The 27,235-nt window shown below is 41.0% G+C and overlaps 1 protein-coding gene across 4 annotated transcripts in view; it reads left to right on the top strand.

The window, feature by feature from the left end:
• Window positions 1–27,235, top strand: part of TMEM108 (transmembrane protein 108) — a 388,201-nt gene that overhangs the window by 203,001 nt on the left and 157,965 nt on the right. For 2 of the 4 annotated variants that reach the window (XM_005906538.2, XM_070386712.1), the window contains one exon: window positions 12,351–12,432. In XM_005906538.2, the coding sequence (XP_005906600.2) occupies window positions 12,393–12,432 (40 nt within the window). In that variant the 5' untranslated portion in view covers window positions 12,351–12,392. Of the gene's footprint in view, window positions 1–12,346; window positions 12,433–27,235 lie in introns of all 4 variants that reach the window. The other 2 variants (XM_070386737.1, XM_070386699.1) reach the window with 1 other exon arrangement.

Here is a 27,235-nt window from a genome sequence, read left to right as displayed (position 1 = left end):
AACACTAAGCTCATTGCACCTGGCCCTATCACTTCATGGGAAATAGAAGGGGAAAAGGTGGAAGCAGTGACAGATTTCCTCTTCTTGGGCTCTAAAATCACTGTGCATGGTGAGTGAAGCCATGAAATTAGAAAACGATTTTTTCTTGGCAGGAAAGCTATGGCAAAACTAGACAGTATGTTAAAAAGTAAAGACATCACTTTGCCAGCAAAGGTCTGTATAGTCAAGCCTATGGTCCTTCCAGTAGTCACCTACAGTTATAAGAACTGGACCATAAAGAAGGCAGAGCACCAAAGAACTGATGCTTTTGAACTGTGGAGCTAGAGAAGACTCTTGAGAGTCCTTTGGACAGCAAGGAATTCAAACCAGTCAATCTTAAAAGAAATCAACCCTGAATGAATACTCATTGGAAGGACTGATGCTGAAGCTGAAGCTCCAACACTGTGGCCACGTGATGCGAACAGCCAACTCATTGGAAAAGACCTTATGCTGGGAAAGATAGAAGGCAGAAGGAGAAGAGAGCGACAAAAGATGAGATGGCTGGATGGCATCACAGATGCAATGGACATGAGCTTGGGCAAAGTCCAGGAAATGGTGAGGGACAGGGAGGCCTGGCATGCGACATTCCATGGGGTTGGAAAAGAGTTGGACACGACTTGGCAACTGAACAGCAACAAGGATCCCTGGTTCTCCTGGAAGCTTCTCACGGTCCCTGGGGAGTTTGCTTGGTTGATCTCTTATGTTCCTCCATAGTTCTAATGTGCTATTAGAGTCGGGGTTAGAGCAGCTAGATTCAGTCTTGGTCTCCATCCCTGGCTTATCATGAGAGTCAGCTTGAGAACCTTTTAAAATTGTCCCATCTAAGAACCTGGAATTAGAATTCCTGAGGGAAACACCTAGGAATTTATTTTAAAATAGATGCTGACTATCAGCTTGTTTGGGAAACAGCAGTCTTGGTTCTTCTGGATATTTATTCTGGCCTTTGTGGTCATCAAAGCAAGACAGAATTATCAACACAGTTAAATGATCTGTTTAGCATTTTAGGCCCTCACAAGTGAGATTAACTGTATTACTTAATTCATGCTTCCTGAAGCAAAGTGTAAAGTTGAGGAAAAAATTGAGGTATAAAGTTCATCAGAAATGCTTGGGATGCCATGGCTTCCCTGTGGACTGAGCTTGTCTGCACAGGCCTTACCTGTGACCTTGATCCATACTCTTCAAGTGATGGCTTCAGCTTTTGGTATTGACCCATCCCACTCTTGCCCACATAATTTTTCATGTCATTATAATTGTTATTCAAACTGCACATTCAACAGACTATATCCTGTGGAATCACTTGATATAAATTATGTATTTTCAAAGATTAAACGAAACCACAAATTAAAATGTCTTCATACGAGCTCAAGCATTAAAGAAGGCTTTATGCGGATGGAGGTGGGATGGGAGGAGCTAAGGAAGCGGAAGAGAGTTTGAGGTTAAAGGTTTATAAATGAAAAATATTGCCTCCTGTATCAGTAAACAAAGGATGACACAGCCATCAAGCCACTACAGCTCCAAAGGAGCTCAGAGACTTCCCTGGTGGCTCAGATGGTAAAGCGTCTGCCCACAATCTGGGAGACCCAGGTTCAATCCCTGGGTTGGGAAGATCCTCTGAAGAAGGAAATGGCAACCCACTCCAGTACTCCTGCCTGGAAAATCCCATGGACAGAGGAGCGTGTTAGGCTGCAGTCCATGGGGTCGCAAAGAGTCGGACACGACTAAGCGACTTCACTTCACTTCAGAATAGAGACAAATGAGTTAGCTTGCCAGGCGACCAAGCCCTCAGCTACTGCAGCTGCCCCAGTGGTATGCCTGAGGGGTCAAAGGATGGGAAAGAAAAGTATTCTGGCCCCAGATAGCTGAGTTGCATATCAAAGGAATGTTTTAAATGAGCTGAAACTCTTGTGTCTTCCCATTCATGAAGTGAAGTGAAGTGAAGTGAAGTGAAGTCGCTTAGTCGTGTCCGACTCTTTGTGACCCCATGGACTGCGGCCTACCACACTCCTCTGTCCATAGGATTTTCCAGGCAAGAGTACTGGAGTGGGTTGCCATTTCCTTCTCCAGAGGATCTTCCCAACCCAGGGATTGAACCTGGGTCTGCTGCATTGTAGGCAGACACTTTACCATCTGAGCCACCAGGGAAGTCCTCTTCCCATTCATGGAGAAGCACTAAATCTCCTTAACCTGAGATATCTGGTTTTCTTTAATTAACAGTAATCTTTTGATGTTCCTGCTATCTCCCCTTTGTTGCAAAAATCATGACTCCTCCCTTATCTCTTTGAACTCAGAGCTATCTGAGAGGCTGCTTCCCAGGCTTGATGTCCTCAGCAAGTCTGCCAAATAAAACATAATTCTCAACTGTTTGATCATACATTTTTTTTTTTTTCAGCCAACAAGTCAAAATTAAAATTTAGCAATTGCTATGCTATTATGAATAATTTCACATGCTGAAATATACTGCCCATTCAAATTGTGCATCGTGGGTTTAAATAGTCTTTCCACATGTAAACATTCAGATGACAATTTTGCCTGTTTCATAAGGCCTTGCCTCTCTTTCCATTATAAAAATGTGGTGCATCTTTCAGAACAAATGCCTGCTACCCAAAAGAAATACACATTTTTAAGATCCCCAAATTCAATATCTGAGAATGTTTCTCAAACACTGCAAAAGATAAAAAGAAAAATGCTTGAGTTTACTGTGGATGAGAAATAATCTTTTTCATAAGCTGGTGCAAATGATAGAACATGCTCCTTTAGTATTTGGCATTGCTACAGTATCATATAATTCCTTGACTTTGGTATTCAGTCTTTAATATCAAAACTATAAAAAGGGATGTGTAATACGTATTCTTCACCTCGCACAAGCACCTTTCTGTCTCCTCAAATGAGATAAGTGGTCTCAATACACTTTAATGCCAGAAGGAGAAGGTCTGTGTCATTCTAATATGCCTCAAACTTCTGGTCCTATTTTTATCCTTCTGCTGACTTCAGTGTCTGTGGAGAGCAGAATACCCACCCACAACAGATGCAAATAAAGTCCAGTTGGTCTTGAAGAACATTCAGGCAGTCACCTCTCAGTCCTCCAAGCAGAATCCACATCTTATCAATCAATCCCCTTTTGTAGGCTTTTCCTTAGCAGATGAATAATTTTTGCCCTTTTGTTTTAAATTCTACTGAAATTAAATCTCAGTGGGTCTGTAAACTCCCAGTAGTTTCTTTTCTTTTTCAGAGAAGGAAATATGAAGGGGAGGAGAGGGAAGGAGCTCTACTGAAGGTGTGTTTCATCCTTTGAAGTTTATTGGGCCCCAGGGCTCCTGGAGGACAGAGCTTGGGTAGAAGGTAGAGCTGCATGTCCTTTCTGTCTTCCCAGCCCCCAACAGTCACTGTGCAGGCTCTGCTGCAGGAGAACCCTTATAAGTCAGAAATTCCACAGCCTTGGCCTATATGAATTCATTGCTAATATTTTTTTTCTTCTGTTCTTTTTTTTTTTTTTTAACTTTACAATATTGTATTGGTTTTGCCATATATCAACATGAATCTGCCACAGGTATACATGTGTTCCCCATCCTGAACCCTCATCCCTCCTCCCTCCCCATACCATCCCTCTGGGTCGTCCCAGTGCACCAGCCCCAAGCATCCAGTATCATGCATCGAACCTGGACTGGTGATTCGTTTCATCTAAAATTTCTAACCTCTGTTGAAAATTTAGGGAAAAAATTTTGAGAGGATTTTCAGTTTCTTTAAGATAAAAGAAATAGAGAGCTATTTTTCTGCTGACAATTGGCTGGAGACAAAAAAAAAAAAAACTATTTTTTTTCTGCTTTCAAGTTCACCATAGTCCCCACTACTTCCTATAAACTAAACTCCCAGACCTGAGGCAAAGCAACAGTCATTGTAATCATGCTCACACTGTTGATCCCAGAGTAGGGTGAGCTAGTTCTTGTGCAAAAATGAGAAAATTTGGAAGAAAGAGTAGGAGGGCTATAAGTTTCAAGAAAAGTGAGAGAGAATATTTCTTTATGGAAGTGAAGGATATTCTTGTGTTTAAACTGCAAACTGTCTCTATCAAAAGAACTTCATATTCTGAAAACACCATTATGACCCAGACCCAACGCTGTGGACACATACACTCATTTGTGACTTTTGGTGTAAGTGAACCTGAGAAACCATCACACTTGCCTTCCTGGGGTAACACAGCAGCTCAGGCCCTGGGCTGACTTACTGAACATCAGTTCTCCCTATTTTCCTAGTTCTCTATCCGCACACGACCGGAAGCAGTGTGTCTGTACACTATTAGCTTGACAGAAAAGATGAGACACATACAATATATCAAGTACACAGTAAGTTCTTCACTTCACTTAATTCTCTCAGCAATCCTTTGATTTAGGTGTCAGCCCCATTTACGGATGAGAACGCTGTGTCTCAGAGAAGTAAAGTAACTTGCCCAAGTTCATGTAGCAAAGCTACTCAGGGGCAGGCCTGCCTCACTCTCTGAAGCATGGTGCTCCTACTGCTTATCAAAAAATTCTGGAATTCCTACTTAACACAAAGACGTTAGTGTTTATTGTGGATTGATAAGGAGCAGCCTGGCTTCCCAGGTGGCACAGTGATAAAGAACCTGCCTGTCAGTGCAAGAGACGCAAGAGACAAGTGTTTGATCCCTAGGTCAGAAAGATTCCCTGGAGTAGGAAATGGCAACCCACTCCTGTATTCTTGGCTGGGAAGTCCCATGGACAGAGGAGCCTGGCAGGCTACAGTCTATGGGGTCACAACGAGTCAGACACAACTGAGCAACCGAGCCCACACAGCATAAGAAGCAGCCATGGCAAGAATATTCTATTTGTATGCTTATCAAGAGATTTGTCTAATGATCTTTTCTTAGATTTTAATGGCAGAAGAGGTTTGTATTTCTGAACAAACTAGAGAATGTACTTCTATTTATGCAGCCAAAAACAAAAAAAGCCATGGTACTAGCTGTCCTTTTTGCCTTTATTTTCAAGAAGCTCCAAGGGAGGTGTATGGCCCCAGTGCACCTTGTGGTAAAATGAATTGCCCCCTTTCTCCCTGTAATTCTGGATCTGTCTTTCTGATGCCATTAATGTGCTTTGATTTGTTAGTATTTCTACTGTACAAGTTGTATCTGATAGTGAACTTCCTCAGATCCTTTTTAAGGAAGACAAATGTATAAGTTCTAAATAAGAATCTTAAAGTTCAACTTATCCCCATATAAGTAATCTCTAAAGTCAATTTAAATAAGACACTGGATTTACAGAAGAGGCCCTTTGGGGAATAGCCCAAAAGCTTTTGTTTTATGGCTTAAGAGAAGCAAAATTAAGATGGTTGGTGAGCTCTGGCCTGATTTGTTATCTTGCCTTTTGCATGGGTTGTCTCAGTCTTTGCCACAAGCATATCAAGGACTATTCTTATACCTTACAAGAAATGCAAGGATCAGGGAAGTCAAGAATCCAGCTCAAGGTCTCATAGCTGGTAGGTTTGATCTTGAATAAAGACTCATTTCTTGACAAAACAAAAAAACAAAAACACTACTAGGCACATGGAAGACATAAGATGAATTGTTAAATGGCTAAATCAAGGAGTGACCATAATTGATATGATTATTCCATGAGGACTTTTTAGAAAAGGAAAGTCTTTCTTTTTCATCATCACTCTATTATAATTTTTGTGATGAGAAATATAATGTCTAGAAAGGCCATGAATCTTAGATATCATATAAACTTCAGGGAGACCTGGGTTCAATCCCTGGGTCGGGAAGATCTCCTGGAGAAGGAAATGGCAACCCACTCCAGTATCCTTGCCTAGAACACCCCATGAATGGAGGAGCCTGGTAGGCTACAGTCCGTGGGATCGCAAAGAGTCAGACATGACTGAGTGACTTCACTTTCACTTCACTTTCACTTTCAGCTACCTAATTTTAGAGTATCAGAAATCATGTGCAGAACAAAGTCATTATTTCTACTCATAAAAAGACTATGACTTGGTGTCTGTGTCTCTACCTGTAAAATGGAGGAGAATGTTCCATTCCAAACTTCACAGGCCTGTGATGTTAATTGATATGTCAATTCTGCTATTCCTTTTCCCCTCTTTCCCAGAGAGCAAGTGTTAGCCATCAGATTAATCAAATCTTTCTCTGTCCCAAAGAGATGGTGAATTATTATCCTGTTTTATTCAAACTCTACTGTTGGCATGGATTGCTCATCATATTCATTCTTTGCTCCACAAAATATTTTAAAGCTGGACTCAAATACCATTGGTTTTCATTACTCATAGTAGTTATATTCTATAAAGTTGTCATGAATACTGAATGACTAAATGAGTTAAGACTGAATCTGTGCTCCTAAGGGAAATATAAGGTTAGGTTCCTATTAGATCTGGTCACATTTTTGTCAACTGATCCATATATAGTCTTGTTTTATATGTGTTTCTGTCTAAAGATGCCTTGTGTAATAGGCACTGTTCATTCATTAACTTTGCACTCACAGTCATAGCACTGTAACTCATGCCTGAACAAAGCTTATCTAAGACATGTGTTTTCTCTGTAAAGCTCATCACAGTCTTCTTGCACTTAGGAACACTAGACACCTCAGCACTATGCTTGGGGGCCATTTCAAACAGAGATGTCAATAAAAAGCACAAAATGCTAAAAAGCATGGCACTAAATTGCCTGTTGAAAGGACACTGTTCACAGTATGAGAGCTGAAACACAAAGACAGAGCACTGCCTTGCTTAACCTCAGTATGGAGCAGGTGTGCTGGGTGGTTCAGATTTTTGCCATTCTGCCCATGTATGCAGACAACTGCTAAAGCACCATGAAGATTGATTTGGGGAAAAATTTAGGGACTTTAAATCTTTCCTTCTTATAAGTTGAACATTTTTATAGTTTTTAACTTTTGTTTTACTTAATTATAGTTTTTACTGAGTAATTTTTTTATGTAATAAAGTTTATCTTTTTCCTTATTGCTTCAAACTTTGACTCAGAGTTAGCAAACCTTCTCTACCCCCAAGTAATAGAAGAATTACTCATATTTCCTTCTAGTATTTGTATTCTTTACTTTTTTTTTTACAGTTAAATGTCTACCTTATTGGAGTTTATGCTGGTATGTGATATTTGGAATGAGTACAATTTTAACTTTATCCATATTGCTCTGCCATTATCTCAAAATGTTTATTTAAAAGTTCATCTTTTTGCTTGCTGATTTAATATTACTGTTCTTATTGTATCATAAATATGCACGTATAATTTGGTATATTCATATGCCAGTTTCAAATTATTTTAAATATAGAGGCTTTTGAGGATGTTTTAATGTCTAGTAGGCCTGGCAGTCCCTCTCTCCCTGGCCCCATCTTCTTGGAATTTTTTTTTTCCAGAATTTTCTTGGGTATTCTTTCTCATTTGTTCTCTATGAACTTGTCTTTTCAAGTCAATTTACATATCAAATGTCAAGAGGTTTTCATTTGGTTCTTTATTACTTCTTCCCTGGGTACGTGGACATTTCTAAAGAGATTTCCCTCCCAAGTCAATAAAATTGATAGAACAGTTTCATTTAACCCAAAAGGAGAGGCAGGGTTCTCTGAGGCTCGCGCTTGCTAAGGAGTGATTCGTGTTACTTGCACCTTCTCATCTCCCCTGAGCTCATGATCAGCCAGGTCCCCACCTGTGCCTCTATCTCTGCATGTCTGGTCAGGTGTTTTCATCTTCCTCCTCTCATTTTTCTTTTCTTCGGCCTTTTGGCTATAAAACTCTGTACATTCTTAGGATTAGCTGTCATCATTGGAGCTCCTAAATTATTCCCTGAGGGACTAGATACAATTAATGTTAATACAGTTAATGGTTAATACAATTAATGTGGTTAAAAAGAGGCTTTTGATGAAATCTCACCATGCCTCTCTATCCAGCCAAGGAGCGCAAGTGACCCCAGAGACTCGCTGAGAAACCATCATTAGAACTCTAAGTGAGTTCAGTTAGGTCACAAAGTAAATATACAAACTCAGTCATTTCCATGTAGAAGCAATTTAGAAAATATAATGGAAATGGAAATTCCATCACCGTGGCAAGAGTACATATAGGTGTAAAATGCCTAGGGATTAACTCGACAAGACTATAGAACTTAAATGAAGAAAAACATAACAAAACTCCACAGAAGGACCTAAAGATTAGTTTTGAGTAAATAGTAGGTCATATGGTGCTTGTAGTTAGAATAGCCCTGGGTAACCCAGAGGACTCAAGTGTCCCATATTTATGTGCTCAGTTGTTTCTTTGATATTCGAATGACATGACTCTATTCCATCTATTGTGACAAGTCTAACAGTTTCTTGAAAATCTCCAAGCATTTCCAGAGATGATTGAGGGACTTATGTTCCTCTTGATCAACATCAACTACAAATATTTCTGTTCTCCTATTACTTGATTATTCATTTATCCATTCATTTATTTCTTTATTCGCAGCACATTTGTTGCATGCTTACCGGGTCCTGAGCACTCCGAAGATGCCTACCAATCATTGCTTATGGTCCTTGTGGCTCCTATCTCCATTTCCAGTCACTCTTGTCTTAAGACATAGTCTCTTTCATTGCCCAGCTGAGCATCACTAACACAAGGCTGTTTCGTGCAAGACTTTCTGAGGTTTTTGAGGGTCCTAGTGGTGGATAACTGTTGTGGCATAGAGAAGGAGGACAGATGTGGTGTCTAAGTACAAATAGCATAAAACAAAAAGCAGTGGAAAATTAAATATTACACATATTAAAGTTTGTGGGGAATTTCTCATTCTATCCTTTATTCTTGTGTCTTACCTACTGCTGTCTTTTGGAATTGCCTGTTCTGCCTCACAGTATCTCTTGTTTATCTCCTCAGCCTCTCTGATTTCTAGACCACTTAATCCCTCTTTTCTAGCCTTTGGGAACTTAAACCTCCTCTTATGTTATCAAAGTCAAAAGTTAAAGTTAGTTGCACAGTCATGTAGTCTGCTTGGCTCCTCTGTCCATGGAATTCTCCAGAAAAGAGTACTGGAGTGGGTTGCCATTTCCTTCTCCAGGGGATCTTCCCAACCCAGGGATTGAACCTGGGTATCCTGCATTGCAGGCAGATTCTTTACCAACTGAACCACTAGGGAAGCCCCCTCTTATATTATAATGGAGAGCAATTTAACTCTCTCTTTCTCTCCCTCTTACTCAGCTAGATCACACTGGGGGTGGGTTAGCCAAAGAAGTCATTGAGCTATTGTTCCCCCACCCCCTACCCCACCCCACAAAACAAGAGCTCTTCTCTTCCTCTAAAAGGGATTCTTCTGATCTCCAGAGCTACAATCTTTAAAAAATTTAATTCCCTCAGCACACTTGGATTTTGATGAAATCAAGTCTCTCCCAGATTAATAAACAAATAGAAGATAATTTTAATTATAATCCCAATGATTTTTTTTCTGAAATTTAATAAAATTATCTTAAAGTTAATTTGGGGGAGAACAAGCTCAAAGAACAACATCCATCCATGTGTGTTCATTTGTGTCCAACTCTTCGCAGCCCCGTGGACTGGAGCCCACCAGGCTCCTCTGTCCATGGAATTCTCAGGGAAGAATACTGGAGTGGGTTGCCATTTCCTACTCCAGGAGATCTTGTCAACCCAGGGATCGAACCTGGGTCTCTAAAAGGGAAAGTAATGCAGAACTAGTTCTACTAAGAATTTGAGTTAAACAATACATATTGTTTAATGGGAGAATGAGCAGACAGAGAAGTAAAACATAACACAAAGTTCAGAAACAGATCTAAATGAAATTTAAAAAATAGCAGAAGAAAATCTAGGCAACTATTTATAACTTTTTATGTAATCCTTAATTAAGTAAGGAAGGCCTTTCTAACCATGGTTTTGTGTGTGTGTGTGTATGCATAATTCTTACCAAAAAATAAGAAAAAAACAGCATGCTTTACAACATGAATGAACCTTAAAAACACTATGCTAATTGAAAGAGCCAGGCACAAAAGGCCATATATTCTGTGTGAAAGTTACAGAATTGGCAAACCCATAGTGCAGTAGATTAGTGGTTGCCAGGGACTGGAGAGAGAAGATATTAGGAAATAACTGCTAATAAACATGGGAATTTCTTTTTAGAGTGATGAAAATGTTCTGGAATTAGGTATTGGTGATGGTTGCACAACTTTTAATATGCTGGTAACCACTAAATTGTCTACTTTCAAGGCTGAATTTTATGATACATTAATTATACTTGAGAAAAAATTTAAGGATAGATCATTTCTACTTGGGGTATCGTAAGAAAAAACAAAACAAAACAGCATGCCAGTAGAGAATGGTTAAGGAATGTCTTTAAAAAACATTCAGTGACATTTGTTAAAGGTGGCAAGACATACATTATTCAAGACCATATGAATGGATGCAGGGACCATTGCAATGGGATTTTACAGTAAGGGTGAGAGACTGGGCTCCACCCTGAATAAAGCACGGTCAAGTGGGCATAGATAGCCAAGGAGCAGAATGGGAGTCAGTGGGTGGAAAATTACTAAGAGGAAGCACCAGGGTAAGGGGTTTGGCTAAATTGACCAACCAAGCTTATGCTGAAGGTAGGATGGTAGAGTAAATCTGATCAAATATTGAGGGTTTGGGGTGCTGGTTAAATTAATTTAGCAGGGTTCTTGCTAAAACCAGTGTTACCAAATTCAGGTTTGGCTGCTCACCACTCAAAAGCCAGTAATTCCAGAGGCAAGTGTCAGTAGAAAGCAAAGACGCTTTAATCAGAAAATTTGGCAGCCTTGGGGAGGAGGTGGACTCATGTCCAGAGACCAACTCCAAGGATTCTGCTCAGCCATGACAGTTTTAAAGGGAAAAATGGGGAAAAGAATCTCAGAATTGTCGAGGCAGGAGGCTGGGTTCTGCATCATCTCTACTGAGTGCAGACTGGCTGACTCTCTCTCTCCAGATATTACCTTGCCCCCTTGATCTGCCAACAGGATTCCTTAGGGGGCCATTGCAGGGTAGAGAGCTAACCATTCTTTAACTAGTTAATTCTTCACTCTTCTTTTTATCCTGGAGAAGAATTCGCAGGTTAGGCAAGGCATGGTGTGCATTCAGGACAGCATAAGTCAGGAGTTAAGTTAAATTGCCTAATGATCTTATTCCTACATTAGGTTCTTTAAAGGTTAAAAAGGGAGGAGAAATGGGCAAACAGGAAAGGGGCAAAAGAGCTGCCTTTGCTCGGTTTTACAAGGAAGTGCACAGATAGGTCTACGGGAGAAGGTTCAGCACCTAACTAGAGAATCTTTGCCAAATGTGAATTTACAGTCTTTAAAAAGATTAATAAACCTGTAAAATGCGAAAGCAATAAGATGAAATATGTGCCTGTTTACTTGGCAATGATGGTAGGAAAATACAAGTTTCTTTCATTGAGTAGGTTGTAGTCTAATGGAGATTTTCATAATATGGTGTTGGTGAAGGGCATCTCAGCAATGTATTTCAAAAGCCTTAGATTGTGTCCTAGTGATTCTGTTTCTAGGACCTTATCTTGAAAAAAATACTGTGTGCCATTTAGAATAAAGTTGTAAAGTGCGAATTCGCTGGTGGTCCAGTGCTTAGAACTCCACACTTTCACTGCCGAGAGCCTTGAGTTCAAATCCTGGCCAGGGAACTAATACACCATAAGCCAAGAGATACGGCCAAAAAAAAAAAAAAAAATGTAGTAAAGTGTAATAACAACAGAGGAAGATGTTTCTACTGCTAGGGAGAAAAATTAGAATATATAGCAAAAGAGACCAATAGAAGTGCACACAGGAAAAGCTGAAGAGATAGGTGATTTGTAATTTCTTGTACATTCTTAACTATATTTTGTTTAGCTATATTTTTCAGATATTCTACACTGGAGGTATCTTTTGTAATCAGAAAATAATATAAAAGTTGTTTAATATAATACAATTTGAAATTGGTGAAGCTTTCAGGGGAGTGTTTTGTTTGGTGAGCAGGATTGCAGAAATGAGATTACAAGTTCCTTATTTCTCCTGTTTCAAAACTAGAGATGCAGGAAAGATGTTTTGGAAGTCCTCAAAATCCCAAGGCCTGATTCTCACCCTCTAGTTGCCCATATGAGTGATGTGTAGTTTCAAAAGCTAATTGATTAATTGATAGTTTTATAACATAGACTATATTGTGGTAAAGTCACTCCAAGAATTTTTCTCTTCAAGTAAGTTATTTTGGGCTTTAACACCAGAGTCGTATTGAGTGGAGTTCTTTATGATTATTGACTTGAATTCTGTTTCCCAGATGTAATGATTTTCTTCTCCCATTTCCTAGACAGAATCATGAATAAACTGGAGGACAAGCAGGACCAGATGATACCATGAAGAGAAGTTTACAGGCCCTCTATTGCCAACTGTTAAGTAAGTCGATGTCACTTTTCTTCTGGCCTAGAATAGACCAGTGTTATTATTTCACTGGTGCCAGAAGCTCACCCACCTTCTGGAGGAAGACCAGTGTTTGGCTGGTGAAGGAAGAACAGTACATTTCCCTCTGCTTCGTCTAGGTACTTGAGTAGCAAGCATTAAGTCATTCTGTTGCCTCAGGCATCAGTTACTGTACGTAATTATTGTAGACTTTTATATGATTATTCTAAATTGGCATGTTAAGCACAGTCAATTTGAAAATGAGTATCAAAAGCATTAATACTCTTGGTTATGTGGCAGAATTTAAAGGGGTTCTGGTATGATCCACTCTGGACTCCTCATGAAGAGGGAATGGTCGGCTGTTAGGATTTAGTTACATAGAACCTATTACCATTCAGTGACTGTACAGCCTTTATTTGGAATAGTTTTGCATAGTTCCATGTGTTCTTGAACAATGAGTGGTGAAGGTTAATTTGTTTAGGTTTGGTGGTGGAATGGCGAGTGTTCGATCATGATTTTCTTGGCACATTGCTCATGTGTTTTGTGGATTGTACCATAAAAGTGCCAGTTGTCACATAGGGATTGTGTTATCTTTGGAACTGGATTGTTACTGAATGAATGTAAAATCTAACACCAGCTGGTGGGTTTGATGTTCAGATTGACACATTTGGGACAACAGTCATTACCCACTCCAGGTCAAACCAAAGCCATTGAATTGGGAAAACTTGAAATTCATTGTGCTTATCTGTTTCTTGCTGAGGTAAATAGAGGACCTAGCTTTCCTAGGCTGAGTGCTCCTTGTTAACTTTTGCCAAGAAAATAACATGAAAAGAGATTGAGACGCAAATCACCAGTCAGCCCTTAGGATTTAGCAGTTCAGGTTATGTTGTATCCCCAATGCAAAGCACTTAATCTACAGGCAGCATTCTGACTGGGTGTTTTAACTGACTCATTTTTGCTATTAAATTCTAATCCCTGAAACACAGATCACGTCAGCCTGATTTCAGCCTGGTGGAGCATCACCAAGAGTTATAGGGACTCTCTCATGTTTTTTCTCCATGTATTTTATAAAGTTTGTTGCTTATTTTTTTAATGATAAGCTTGCTTATTAGAGAAAGGGCTTTATGGATTGAATTAGCAGTGTCATCAAGGAGTGATTAATTCTGCCTTGATGAGAGAGGGAACATTTGAAAGATAAATAGGATTACACACACACTCAAGAAGGCGAGGCAGTTTTTTATAGTAAAAAGAAACCAGAAGTGAAAAAGACCATAGTTGATTTAGAAGGCAGCAGGTTTGTTGAATTCACCTATGCTGATTATATGCCCCAAAGTTTGCATGGTATTATACGGTCATGATTATACAGTGGAGGTGATGAATAAATTCAGGGGATTAGACCTGGTAGATAGAATTCCTCAAGAACTATGGACAGAGGTTCATAACACTGTACAGGAGGCAGTGACCAAAACCATTCCAGAGAAAAAGAAATGCAAGAAGACAAAGTGGTTGTCTAAAGAGGCTTTACAAGTGGCTGAGGAAAGAAGAGAAGCAAAAGGCAAGAGAGAAAGGCAAAGACATACACAATTGAATGCAGAGTACAGAGAATAGCAAGGAAAGATAAGAAGGCCTTCTTAAATGAACAATACCAAGAAATAGAGGAAAACAGTAGAATGGGAAAGACTAGAGATCTATTCAAGAAAATTGGAGATATCAAGGGAACATTTCATGCAAGAATGGGCATGACAAAGAACAGAACCAATAAGAACCATACAGAAGCAGAAGAGATTAAGAAGAGGTGGCAAGAATACACAGAAGACCTATACAAAAAATGACTTAATGACCTGGATAACCATGACTTAACTTCCATGTACCTCAAATGTAAAATGGGATATGACCACCCACTACATAAGATGGTATTCAGTGAGGTAATATGACATATAGAACACCTACAATAAATGCCTCTTCCCTTATTGGGCCATCCTGTCTGCATGAAAAGGATACAGCCTCCCTAGGAGCTCCTCTGTAACTAACATTTGCATGGGACTTTTTGGTTCACAAAAATGTTTACAGGATTTAATCCTTACAAACCTTATATGGCAAGTGGAACATTGACTATCATTGATCTCATTCTACAGAAGAGAGAGTTGACATGATCAAGGCTGCCTTTCCCAGGTCATGTCACAATTCTTTTTAAAAAAGTAACAATAGAAAGTAAGGAGCATCATCACAAACATTTAAGAATGTGACATTACTGGGGAGGCGCTGAGTTCTGAAGTGACAGATTTGGTCTTTGCCTGGGTGCTGTGTCCTGGAAATTTACTTCATTTTTAAGAAGACCAAGACAATCCTTTTGAGCTTATGAAAGTAAGTTTTTATATACCAATATCTGTTCAAATCAAAGTCATTTGGATACTAACTCAGAGTTAAGGAGTAATGATATTTAGTAAGTTAAGCATTTGCTCTATACACAGGAATCTGTATTTCTTAAATCATACTCTGTACTATTGGTACATCTTGCTTATTCTTGCATCCTCTGAATATACTAACTGTGCTGACCATACAAAAAGTAATCCTTTGCTCAACCCAGAGAACTGTCCACAGGGCCCTATTACTCAAATGGTGGAAGATAAAGAGAATTCCTGTAGTAGATTTGGGTTCCTAATCTGTAGCATTTAGAAAGTAAGAAGTATCAACTTTTCTGCCCTCTACCTGGACCATGGAGATTGCATCTGTCTCAGCCTCAAATTATGCACACAGACACACACACCCCAAAATCCATATTACTCAACTCTCTAGGCTCTTTGAGGCATAATGAGAAGCTGCTTGAGAACAGAGTTCATTTCTGTTGGGATGATCTGCCTCTCGTCTGATCTCTGGAACTGGGCAGAAAGCCATAAATATACTTTACAATGAGCAAAACGTCTTTTGTGTTTTTTCAGTGCTAACTAGCGATTTTTGCCAACCAGCTACCCAGTGATTTTATTTACTTCTTAATGGCATCACCGACTCGATGCACGTGAGTTTGGGTGAACTCCAGGAGTTGGTGATGGACAGGGAGGCCTGGCGTGCTGCGGTTCATGGGGTTGCAAAGAGTCAGACACGACTGAGCTACTGAACTGAACTGAATAATCACTTAACAATCGTCCCTCTAATCACTTCTTAAACTAAAAATATCCAGATAGTAATATCTTCCACAGGGAGTTAACATTCTCCATCTCTTTTCCCTTTTATCCCATAGTATACCCAGAGCCCCACCATGGTACCTACTAGGCCAGTTGCTCTAATGTGATCTGTGATCTGAAGCTCTCCTGTGCTCATTAAGAAAGAAAACAATCTGACTAAATTAACTAATGCCAAGGTATGCTTAATTGGCTAAGGAGAGTTGGGAGCTTTTCCATAACCTTCAGGGATATTTGCATTAATAAAGAAATTAATTTTACCTTCTTAAAGCAAATGCTGTCAGTGTTGTGGGTTTTTTTTTTTTAATATTTGTTTATTTTTGGCTGCATTGGGTCTTTGTTGCTGTGTGAGGGCTTTCTCTAGTTGTGGTGAGTAGAGGCTACTCTCCAGTTGCAGAGCATGGGCTCTAGGGCATGTGGGCTTCAGGAGTTGTGGCTCACAGGTTTAGTTGCTCTGTGGCATGTGGAATCTTCCCTGCTAAGTCGCTTCAGTAGTGTCCGACTCTGTGCGACCCCATAGACGGCAGCCCACCAGGCTCCTCTGTCCCTGGGATTCTCCAGGCAAGAATACTGGAGTGGGTGCCATTTTGTTCTCCAATGCATGAAAGTGAAAAGTGAAAGTGAAGTCACTCAGTCATGCCCGACTGGAGCCTACCAGGCTCCTCCATCCATGGGATTTTCCAAGCAAGAGTACTAGAGTGGGGTGCCATTGCCTTCTCCCTGGAATCTTCCCAGAGCAGGGATTGAATCCAAGTCTCCAGCATTGGCAGGTGGATTCTTAACCATTGGACCACCAGGGAAATCCTCAGTGTCGTTTTAAACCATACTGAGTATAGCAGTTTAAACAGGTAAGTTTGCCAGGGCCTGTCCATTTATTTGGATCTCTTTGAGTCAGTGGTCTTGAATTTTCATATTATTTCTCTTTCTGGCTTATCCCTTGCCTCTTTGGCCAACTAAAAGCAGAAATAATCTGCTTATGCCTTATTGTCACCATCCTTCTGGATTTCCAGTACTGAATACCTGAAGTTATGCATTTGGATATCAGTTCCCACAGACTCTTAACTTGTGAATCCATTTCTCTGCATCTGCGTTGTCTCTGCTTAAAGAAGGGCTTCCTATGGTCTTACCTGAGCCCTTTTAATCATCTCCCTTCCTGCTTCCCTTATCTAAGGCCTCCTCCTTCTAATCCACTTTCACATTGCCACCAAACAGCAGCCTGTCCGCTGCTGATGATCTTTCGATGGCTTTGCATTACCAGGAACAGCAGTTCTCATAGTGTGGTCCAGGAAGCTCTGGGGACCCCTGAGACCTTTCCAGGAAGTCTGTGAGGCTCTCCTTTTCCAACCATATTATCTTTATGAAGCCAGATTGTCTTTATATTCTTCAGCTATACTGCAACAGATTAAATGCAGAAGCTGATGTGAGAGCCAGCTCGCTGTCTTTCATAAGCCAGATCTTAAGGAGATTTACAAAAATATAAAATAATGGTACAAACCTAAACAGCGTACTAAAAAGCAGAGACATTACTTTGTCAACAAAGGTCCATCTAGTCAAGGCTATGGTTTTTCCAGTAGTCATATATGAATGTGAGAGTTGGACTATAAAGAAAGCTGAGCACAGAAGAATTGATGCTTTTGAACTGTAGTGTTGGAGAAGACTCTTGAGAGTCCCTTGGACTGCAAGGATATCCAACCAGTCCATCCTAAAGGAGATTAGTCCTGGGTGTTCATTGGAGTGACTGATGTTGAAGCTGAAACTCCAATACTTTGGCCACCTGATGCAGAAAGCTGACTCATTTAAAAAGACCCTGATGCTGGAAAAGATTGAGGGCAGCAGAAGGGGACAACAGAGAATGAGATAGTTGGATGGCATCACCAACACAATGGATATGGGTTTGGGTGAACTCCGGGAGTTGGTGATGGACAGGGAGGCCTGGAGTGCTGTGGTTCAGGGGGTCACAAAGAGTCGGACATGACTGAGTGACTGAACTAAACTGAATCCTTCTCATAATTTTTTTGTTTTAGCAAATATGGTTGTATTTTATTTAAAATGTTATATATTAACATGTAGTGAGTTTATTGTTATTTTAATGGGTTAATATTTTTTGTTTCTCAGTTCTAATAGCTGGTAAAGAATCCACCTGCAATGCAGGAGACTACAGTTGAATTCCTGAGTCAGGAAGATCCCCTGGAGAAGGGATAGGCTACCCACTCTAGTATTCATGGGCTTCCCTGGTGGCTCAGATGGTAAAGAATCCAACTGCAATGCAGGAGACCTGGGTTTGACCCTTGGGTTGGCAAGATTCCCTGGAAGAGGACATGGCAACCCACTCCAGTATTCTTGCCTGGAGAATCCCTGTGAACAAAGGAGCCTGGTGGGCTACAGTCCATGGGGTCACAAAGAGTCAGACATGACTGAGCAACTAAGCACAGTACAGCACATAGTAAATATTAGTAGATATAACCCATATAAACAAAGGTTCTCTTTTAAGAGTATAAAGAGGTCGTGAGACCAAAATGTTTGAGGATCACTGAGGGATTAAGCCCAAATTTCTTAGGTTAGCACTGAAGACTGGTTAATACTCTGGTCCCAGATTGCCTTCTTCTTCCACCTCATCTCTCACTGATTCTCTCCATGTACATGGGTGCATGTGTGTGCACACACACACACGTGCACACACACAGTACTCCACCCAGGGACATCCACAGTATGCTGACATTTCATCCCTCACAAAGTACAGTAACCCATCAGTATCTGAGGGGGATTGGTTCCAGGCCCCCCTGTGGATCCCACTTCCATAGGTGTTTGGGTTCCTTACAGTCAGTCTGTGCATACTTACAGTGGGGTAAGACGGTATTTATTGAAAAAAAAAATCTGTGTATGAGCAGACCCATGCAGTTCAAACCTGTGTTTTTGGAGGATCAGCTTGTATTCACCTTTCTGTGTGCATATGCTTGTTTGCTTGTGCTTCCAGTTCTTCAATGTGGGGACTCCATTCACTCCCCTATCTCCAGTCTAATCTAGAACTTGACTCTTAATGGGGCTTGAAATGTAATTACCACATTTCTGCAAATCTAGAATGTCAAGGATGTCATTAACTGTAAAATGCACTATTACTTTAATGAACCACTGAGAAAGAATTAATGAGTCAACTGTAAAACTATCACAAGCCATCAATTATACGTTACAATACAGAAGCGCATGTATGGATAAAATACAGAATTACTAGAGTAGATTGTGGCTAACTGGGCAACATGTCCCTGGGTTTCTGCCACTAAATTCTCCTTTAAGACCAAGTCTCAGCAAACCCACCTGTATTCTAGCTCCCACCCGTATTCTAGCTCCCACCCTAGGTCAGCCCCATATTGCAAAGGAATTTCCTTTGGAAGCTAGAGAAAGATCCAAGTAAGTGGGCAACCCCTAACTGACATTGATGAGCATATGCAGTCTTCATGGTTTGTTTTTCTAAGAAGTAAGAGTAAGTTTTCCTTTACGTAAAGGAGGGAGAGCTGGTATAAATCATAACTGAATGATGTGGAATTAATGTCCAAACAAGTATTAACCCCAGAAATGTAGGCTCTTTTAAATGTTACAGGCAGTCATAAAGATATTGCATTAGTTATACAGTGGAAGTGAAAAATAGACTCAAGAGGTAAGAACTGATAGAGTGCCTGAAAAACTGTGGACAGAGGTTCGTGACATTGTACAGGAGGCAGTGACCAAGACCATCCCCCAAAAAAAGAATGCAAAAGGGCATAATGGTTGTCTGAGGATGCCTTACAAATATCTGAGAGAAGTGAAAGGCAAAGGAGAAAAGGAAAGATATACCCATCTGAATGCAGAGTTCCAAGGAAGAGCAAGGAGAGATAAGAAAGCCTTCCTAAGTGATCGATGCAAAGAAATAGAGGAAAGCAATAGAATGGGAAAAACTAGAGAACTCTTCACAAAAATTAGAGATACCAAAGGAACATTTCATGCAAAGATGGGCACAATAAAGGACAGAAATGGTATGGACCTAACAGAAGCAGAAGATACTAAGAAGAGATGACAATACACAGAAGAACTATACAAAAAAGATCTTAATGACCCAGATAACCATGATGGTATGATCACTCACCTAGAGTCAGACATCCTGGAATGCGAAGTCAAGTGGGCCTTAGGAAGCATCACTGTGAACAAAGCTAGTGGGGGTAATGGAATTTCAGATGACCTGTTTCAAATCCTGAAAGATGATGCTGTGAAAGTGCTGCACTCAATATGCCAGCAAATTTGGAAAACTCAGCACTGACCACAGGACTGGAAAAGGTCAGTTTTCATTCTAATCCCAAAGAAAGACAATGCCAAAAAATGTTCAAACTACCAGACAAATGCACTCATCTCACAGGCTATCAAAGTAATGCTCAAAATTCTCCAAGCCAGGCTTCAACAGTACATGAATCAAGAACTTCCTGGTGTTAAAGCTGGATTTAGAAAAGTCAGAGGTACCAGACATCAAATTGTCAACACTGGATTACAGAAAAAGCAAGAGAGTTCCAGAAAAATAGCTGCTTCTGCTTTATTAACTACACCACAGCCTTTGACTGCATGGATCACAACAAACTGTGGAAAATTCTTTAAGAGATGGGAATACCAGACCACCTTACCTGCCTCCTGAGAAATCTGTATGCAGGTCAAGAAGCAACAGTTAGAACTGGACATGGAACAACAGACTGGTTCCAAATTGGGAAAGGAGTATGTCAAGGCTGTATATTGTCACCCTGCTTATTTAACTTATATGTAGAGTACATCATATGAAATACCAGCCTGGATGAAGCACAAGCTGGAATCAAGATTGCCGGGAGAAATATCAATAAACTCAGATATGCAGACAATACCACCCTTATGGCAGAAAATGAAGAGGAACTAAAGAACTTCTTGATGAAAGTGAAATAAGAGAGTGAAAAAATTGGCTTAAAACTCAACATTCAAAAAACAAAGATTATGACATCTGGTCCCATCACTTCATGGCAAATAGATGGGGAAACAACAGTGACAGACTTTATTTTGTGGGGCTCCAAAATCACTGTAGATGGTGACTGCAGCCATGAAATTAAAAGATGCTTGCTCCTTGGAAGAAAAGTCATGACCAACCTAGGCAGGATTTTAAAAAGCAGAGACATTACTTTGCCAACAAAGGTCTGTCTAGTCAAAGCTATGGTTTTTCCAGTAGTCATGTATGGATGTGAGAGTTGGACCATAATGAAAGCTGAGCACCAAAGAATTGATGCTTTTGAACTGTGGTGTTGGAGAAAACTCTTGAGAGTTCCTTGGATTTCAAGGAGATCTAACTGGTTAATCCTAAAGGAAATCAACCCAGAATATTCATTGGAAGCACTGATGCTGAAGCTCCAATACTTTGACTACCTGATGGTAAGACATTAGTCCCTGGAAAAGACCCTGATGCTGGGAAAGATTGAAGTGGGGAGTAGAAGGGGATGACAGAGGATGAAATGGTTGGATGGCATCACCAACTCGATGGACATGAGTTTGAACAGGCTCCAGGAGGTGGTGATGGACAGGGAATCCTGGCGTGCTGCAGTCCATAGGGTCGCAAAGAGTCAGATATGACTGAGCGGCTGAACTGAACTGAACTTGCCTCAGAAATGAAGAGTTTTCACTTCCTCCACCCACCAATGAAGGTGCTTCCCTTTCTCACTGGAGGTGCCTGACTATACCATCCATGGAGGATAACATGTGCCAGCCACAGTTAAGGACTCAGGTTGTGGATTAAGACTGCATGCGTGCTTGCTAAATTGCTTCAGTCTATAGCCCACCAGGCTCCTCTCTCCATGGGATTCTTTTGGCAAGAATGCTGGAGTGGGTTGCCATGCCCTCCTCCAGGAAATCTTCGTGACCCAGGGATTGAACTGGTGTCTCTTATGTCTTCTGCATTGGCAGGCAAGTTCTTTACCACTAGCGCCACTTGGGAAGCCCCAGGTTAAGACTACTTGGGCTCAAATCCTGGTTTGCTACAAATTATTATCCAAATGATTTTTTCCTCTTTAGGTACCAAATCTGCCAGTTAAGCATGCCTCCAAATAGCTGTTGGAGCATCTGCCCTCCACCCCTTGCAGATCTATCACCCCAGAGGCCATGAAAGTAAAAAAGCAAAGTGCTACCACCAGTAGCTATAATAATGGTAGTGACACAATCTGTTCTCCAGTAAGCATTATGGAAATTGGAGGTGTCCATTTCATCAGCACCACAATTCAGTATTTCAGACTGGATTACTCCAATTGGCTTTCGTTGCTGGTTCTCAAACCTAGATATACATTAGAATCACCTGGAGAACTTTTAGTAAATCTCCTTGCCCAGACCCCACACCAGATCAATTAGAATCTTTGGGAGACAGGGTGGAGAGTATGGGGCCTGGGTATCCAGTGATTCTAAAATGCAACAGGGTTGAGAATCACTGGCTTAGAGCAGTGATAACCATGCAACAGAATTACCTGGAAAGCTTATTTAAATACAGATTGCTGGGCACCACCCCTGGAATTTCTGACTCAATATATGGGGATAGTAATTTGCACTGCTAAATTTTCTCTGATGCTGAAGCAGCTTTGGTCCAGGGACCACACTTTGAAAATCACTGTCTTAGACAAAAGAAGTGCTGTCTCCTGGAGCCAAAGATGCTTTCAGTTTCCCTGCATCACTTGAGCAGGGTGAAGTGGTGAAGTGAATCTTGGAGCAGAACCAGGGTCAGTTAGGAAAGAAGAGGAAGAAAGTTAGAAAGGAAGGAAGAGGAGGAAAACCAAAAGAATCACAGTGTTGTAAGGTTAGGAACTGTTAGAAGTTGAGGTTTCAGTTACTCCTTGGGATACACTGGAAATTAGTTTTCACTCTGTTTTAAAAAAGGTCACCAGGAATGGATTAGCTGAGCTTATGTTGTTGTTGTTCAGTTCTCAGTCATGTCTGACTCTTTGTGACCCTATGGACTGCAGCACCCAGGCCTCCCTGTCCTTCACCATCTCCTGGAGTTTACTCAAACTCATGACCATTGAGTCGGTGATGCCATCCAACGACCTCTTCCTCTGTCATCCCCTTCTCCTCCTGCCTTCAGTCTTTCCCAGCATCAGGGTCATTTCCAATGAGTCTGCTCTTCGCATCAGGTGGCCAAAGTATTGGAGCTTCAGCTAAGGTTATAAACAAAGACAAAACAGAAAAATGGCCCTCAACTCTGGCTGTTCACTGCATCAGGCCCACTTTAGAACTTGATTTTATAAGACTATTTCTTCATTTCATGCTGTATAATTCTTTTGCAAATCAGGAAATTGAGGCCGAAATTTTTTTATTATGAAAAAAATTTTTCTAATGTTTTCTACGAAGAACAGATCTCCTTGATTCTTTGAAGGTTAATTCATTTACACAGAAAAATTGAGGATATAACACTTTGGAGTCCAACATTAACCCAGGAAGCTTGTGCATACTGGGCCTTTAAAGGTGTCATGTTGATTTAATGTCTTTTACATTTTATACTGTGATTTTTTTTTTAATTTGCCTAAATCAACAATTCTCTTATGCAGATTAAACAAACCTTAGTAGACATTCTCATTGTAAGCAATGCCGGTAAAGACTGAGGAACAAAATATTTTAAAGAAACTCAATTTTATGACTTTAGAGTGTAAGGCAATGGTACTCCACTCCAGTACTCTTGCCTGGAAACTCCCATGGACAGAGGAGCCTGGTGGGCTGCAGTCCATGCGGTCGCGAAGAGTCGGACACGACTGAGCGACTTCACTTTCACTTTTCACTTTCACGCATTGGAGAAGGAAATGGCAACCCACTCCAGTGTTCTTGCCTGGAGAATCCCAGGGACGAGGGAGCCTGGTGGGCTGCCGTCTATGGGGTCACACAGAGTCGGCCACGACTGAAGCGACTTGGCAGCGGCAGCAGCAGCAGCCATTACACACACAGCAGAAGCATAGGTGAGGGAAGTCATGCTCACACCTAGAGCTGTTGACTTAGGTAAATTTAAATGTTAACTCTTAATGAATTTTAATGAACCATCTAGAACATTCAATTTCTATATCAAAATTCTATATGAATTTTCAATATGAAAGTACTTTTGCTGAAACATAAAGTGGGAGAGAGCATAGAATTTGGATTTGAAGGATGTACTTTGTGCTCTCATGTCTTCTCTTAGCAGTTTTGTCATTTTGCACAGAGCACTTACCTGCCCAGAGCTGCCTCATTTTCCTTAACTATAGGATACAAATGATGAGTATATCCCCTTGAGGATTGCTGTGAGAGTTAAATGATCAGGGGATAAAAACATTTCATAAGTTGTAAAATGCCTTCTAAACATGGGTTGTTCTTTGACTGTTGTCCTTAAATAACTTAGGGCCTCCCTTGTGGCTCAGGTGGTAAGCAATTCAGGAGACCTGGGTTTGATCCCTGGGTTGGGAAGATCCCCTGGAGAAGGAAAAGGCTACCCACTCCAGTATTCTGGCATGGAGAATTCCATGGACTATATAGGCTATAAGGTTGCAAAGAGTCAGACATGACTGACCAACTTTCACTTTTCACTTTAAATAACTTAAGCATTTCTTTTGTTGTTAAATTGTGCTATTGTTTAGTAAATCTCATTTAAAAATTTTAAAAGGGAAATGTGAGAGACAGTCCAGTATGTCCCTACCCAGCTTCCAATTCAGTAGAACACTCATTCATGCACATGAAACTCAAGGGAGCTATTCTAACAGGGCGTTTTCTGGCTTATCGGGATCTGATAAAATTCTGGAAAATTGTTCTAAATGAGAGAGGTTGGAGAAGAATTTTTTTAATGAATAAAAGGAATTTTTCCTCTGCAGATTCATACTGACTTGTAATAAATCTTCCCTGGAAGTTTTCTAGATGGTTCAATCATTTTCTTTACAAATGTGAGGGACACTGGAGGTTGTCCAGCTAGAATCCAAGAAGCTTCCCAGACCTAAGCCACGTTGCCTTTGCCAGCTCTCCTTCTTAATCTCCCTCCTGTTCACCCATTTCCCTTCCTTTCCTTTGGGTTATCTTGCTCACCAGGTTCTCTGTTCTCTTTGATTTTCCCCTTTAGAAGTTTCTGAAACTTTCTCCTGCAAGGCATAAGTCATTTATCTGTTGCAGGTGTTCTGACAGCCCCTCAAAAGTAGATTTCTTGCCTTTGTCCTGGCCGTACCAGCATGTCACTTAGGGTATCAGGGTGCCCTGTGAGCTGTGGCCAGTCGTGTTACTCATCCCCTGTCTATGCATCTTCATCAGTTTCCTCTACAAAAAGCTCCCTATGGCTGCCATATGGCATTAGCACAAACTTGGTGGCTTAAAACAGCAGAACTTTTTTTTTCTCACAGTTATGGGGGCCAGAAGTCTGAATTCAGGGTGTCAACAGAGCTGCACTCCCTGCAAAGCCTCCAAGAGAGAATCCTTCCTTGACTCTTCCATTCTGGTGGCTCCAAGATGTTCCTTGGTTTGTGGCTGCATCACTCTAGGTTCTGCCTTTGTCTTCACATGGCCTTCCCTCTTATCCCTGTGTCTCTCCTCTGTGTGTCTCTTATAAGGACATTTGTCAATGGATTAGGGCCTACTGGATAATCAAGCATGATCTCAAGATCCTTGATTACACCTGCAGAACTATTTTTTCCAAATAAGGTCTCATTAACAGGTTTCCAGGATGACTGCAGTCCATGGGATTGCAGAGAGTCAGATAAGACTAAGTGACTAACACTTTCAACAGGTTTCTAGGTTAGGACATATATAGGCCTTTTGAGGGACCACATCTCAACCAATCAGAGAATGATCTTGCTGTACTTCATAGAGTTGGTAATACAAGTATATCAAGCACTTAGCACAGTGCCGAATGGGTGCTCAGGCCGTGGTGAGTGTGGGTGGAGGAGTAGGGTGTAAGGAAATGGAACCAGTGTGCTTATGAGTTTATACAGCTTTCTGAAGAAGTTTTACCACAAAGTGAGGGCAGGAGAGCACCAAGTGCTTAAAAAAACAAAACAGTGAACCCAACCCACCTGGTGTAAAAGTTCCTAGGAAAGATTTGCAGAGACTGAGTGCTGTAGGGCTATGAGCTTCAGGGACGGGAGGTGCACACAGGCTGAGCCTCTAGGCAGGAACGGCTCTAGCCGAGATTGCCAGGCCCATGTGTAGTTGGTGCACAGGCTGCGTCTCCTGACCTTGCCAGGGACTGCAGTGCTGGGTGTTTGATGAGAAGAGACAAGAATTAGATTCCCTTGAACTGTGATGAGTGAGTCTGGTTAACACTGAGCATAAGGGCTTTAAAGATTTCCCTGGGATATTCTCTCAGACAACTGTCTCCCACAGGGCAGAGCCCAGGCTCTGTGCTGGCAGCTGCAGGGTCTGCTAATTATAACATGGCTTGGGAGAGAGCCTGAAACCCTCTGAGATGAAAGGATGCTACAGTTTACTTTGAAATTCCTTGGTTAGGTGAAGAAATGAGAGTGTAACCACTCTCCCCCAAAGCCAGAGTCCAAAGGTCACCTGGATGGGGGACCAAGTATTGTGCCCCAAGTCCCTGCTGGGTCATGCCCCAGCACCCAGGGTTGCAGAGGAAGGTGCATAGGAAGGTGATAGGTGGAGACGGTTGGAAGCTCTCAGTCAGGGCATTTAAAGAGGGGTGGTGATTATTAAGACTCCAGCTCAGGCCTGGAGGCCACTAGGAGGTTGGAGGAGTGCCAGCCTGCAAGAAACCTGAGTGGCTGGGCAACTTCTTTGTCTAAACACAGGGGGTCTCATCTAAGTACTTGGAGCAGAGCCAAAAATGTTGAGTCATAATTATTTCCACCATTATTACCATCCCTTCCCCTACTTATCCCATTTCTGTGGATTTAAAAGTGAAACCTCATCTCTCTTTTATCTCTGGGACCTGTTCTCATTCTCATACACTGTGTTACAAGTCCAAGCTATTACATCTCTGCCCTTTCCCCTATGAGTCCCCTTCCTAAGTCTTCTTCTTTGAGAGCCTGTCTGGAGTCCCAGCTGAGTACCAGAGGTGACTGGAGAAGGACTGGTGATGAAAGTGTCTGTGGTTAGAGATGTAATTGAAATCCCTCCAGATGTGGCCCTGTGAGTGTCTCCTGTGTATTATTAACTTGGGATGATAAATGAGGAGGCAAGGTGTTTTCATCTTTCCCTGAAGATGTGACTCTTACAGATGTGGTCTCCTTGGGAGTTCTTCCTCATAGGTGGAACTTCAGCACGTCATTGCCAGTCTGGGAATCCAGATTTCCCCAATCAATGGGTACTTCAAAAATAAAAAGTTCCAAAACTTAGGAATTATTTATAAACTTCTGAGGGATTTATAGTATAATTATTAAGGAAGGACGGCAGTCTTTATACAGGACACCTAATTGTTCTTGTGAGAAAAACATTCTTGTGTGTACAGCAGGGAATTGAGAGATTTACCTTCTGATGTTACATGAGAATAGACTTTATATCAAATAAATTTCATTTTCTTAAAAAAAAAAAAAAAAAAGAGGAGAGGAAGAGAAAGAGGAGGCATCAAATAAGCAGTTGCTAAATCTTGAAAGTGATTAATGGTCAGGATTTTTCCACTTGCTTCCTCTTTCTTTCATTTTCCATGA

Source organism: Bos mutus, chromosome 1, assembly GCF_027580195.1.
Source record: "Bos mutus isolate GX-2022 chromosome 1, NWIPB_WYAK_1.1, whole genome shotgun sequence".
Classification (NCBI taxonomy): Eukaryota; Metazoa; Chordata; class Mammalia; order Artiodactyla; family Bovidae; genus Bos; species Bos mutus.
This window is presented reverse-complemented; position numbering and strand designations above follow the sequence as displayed.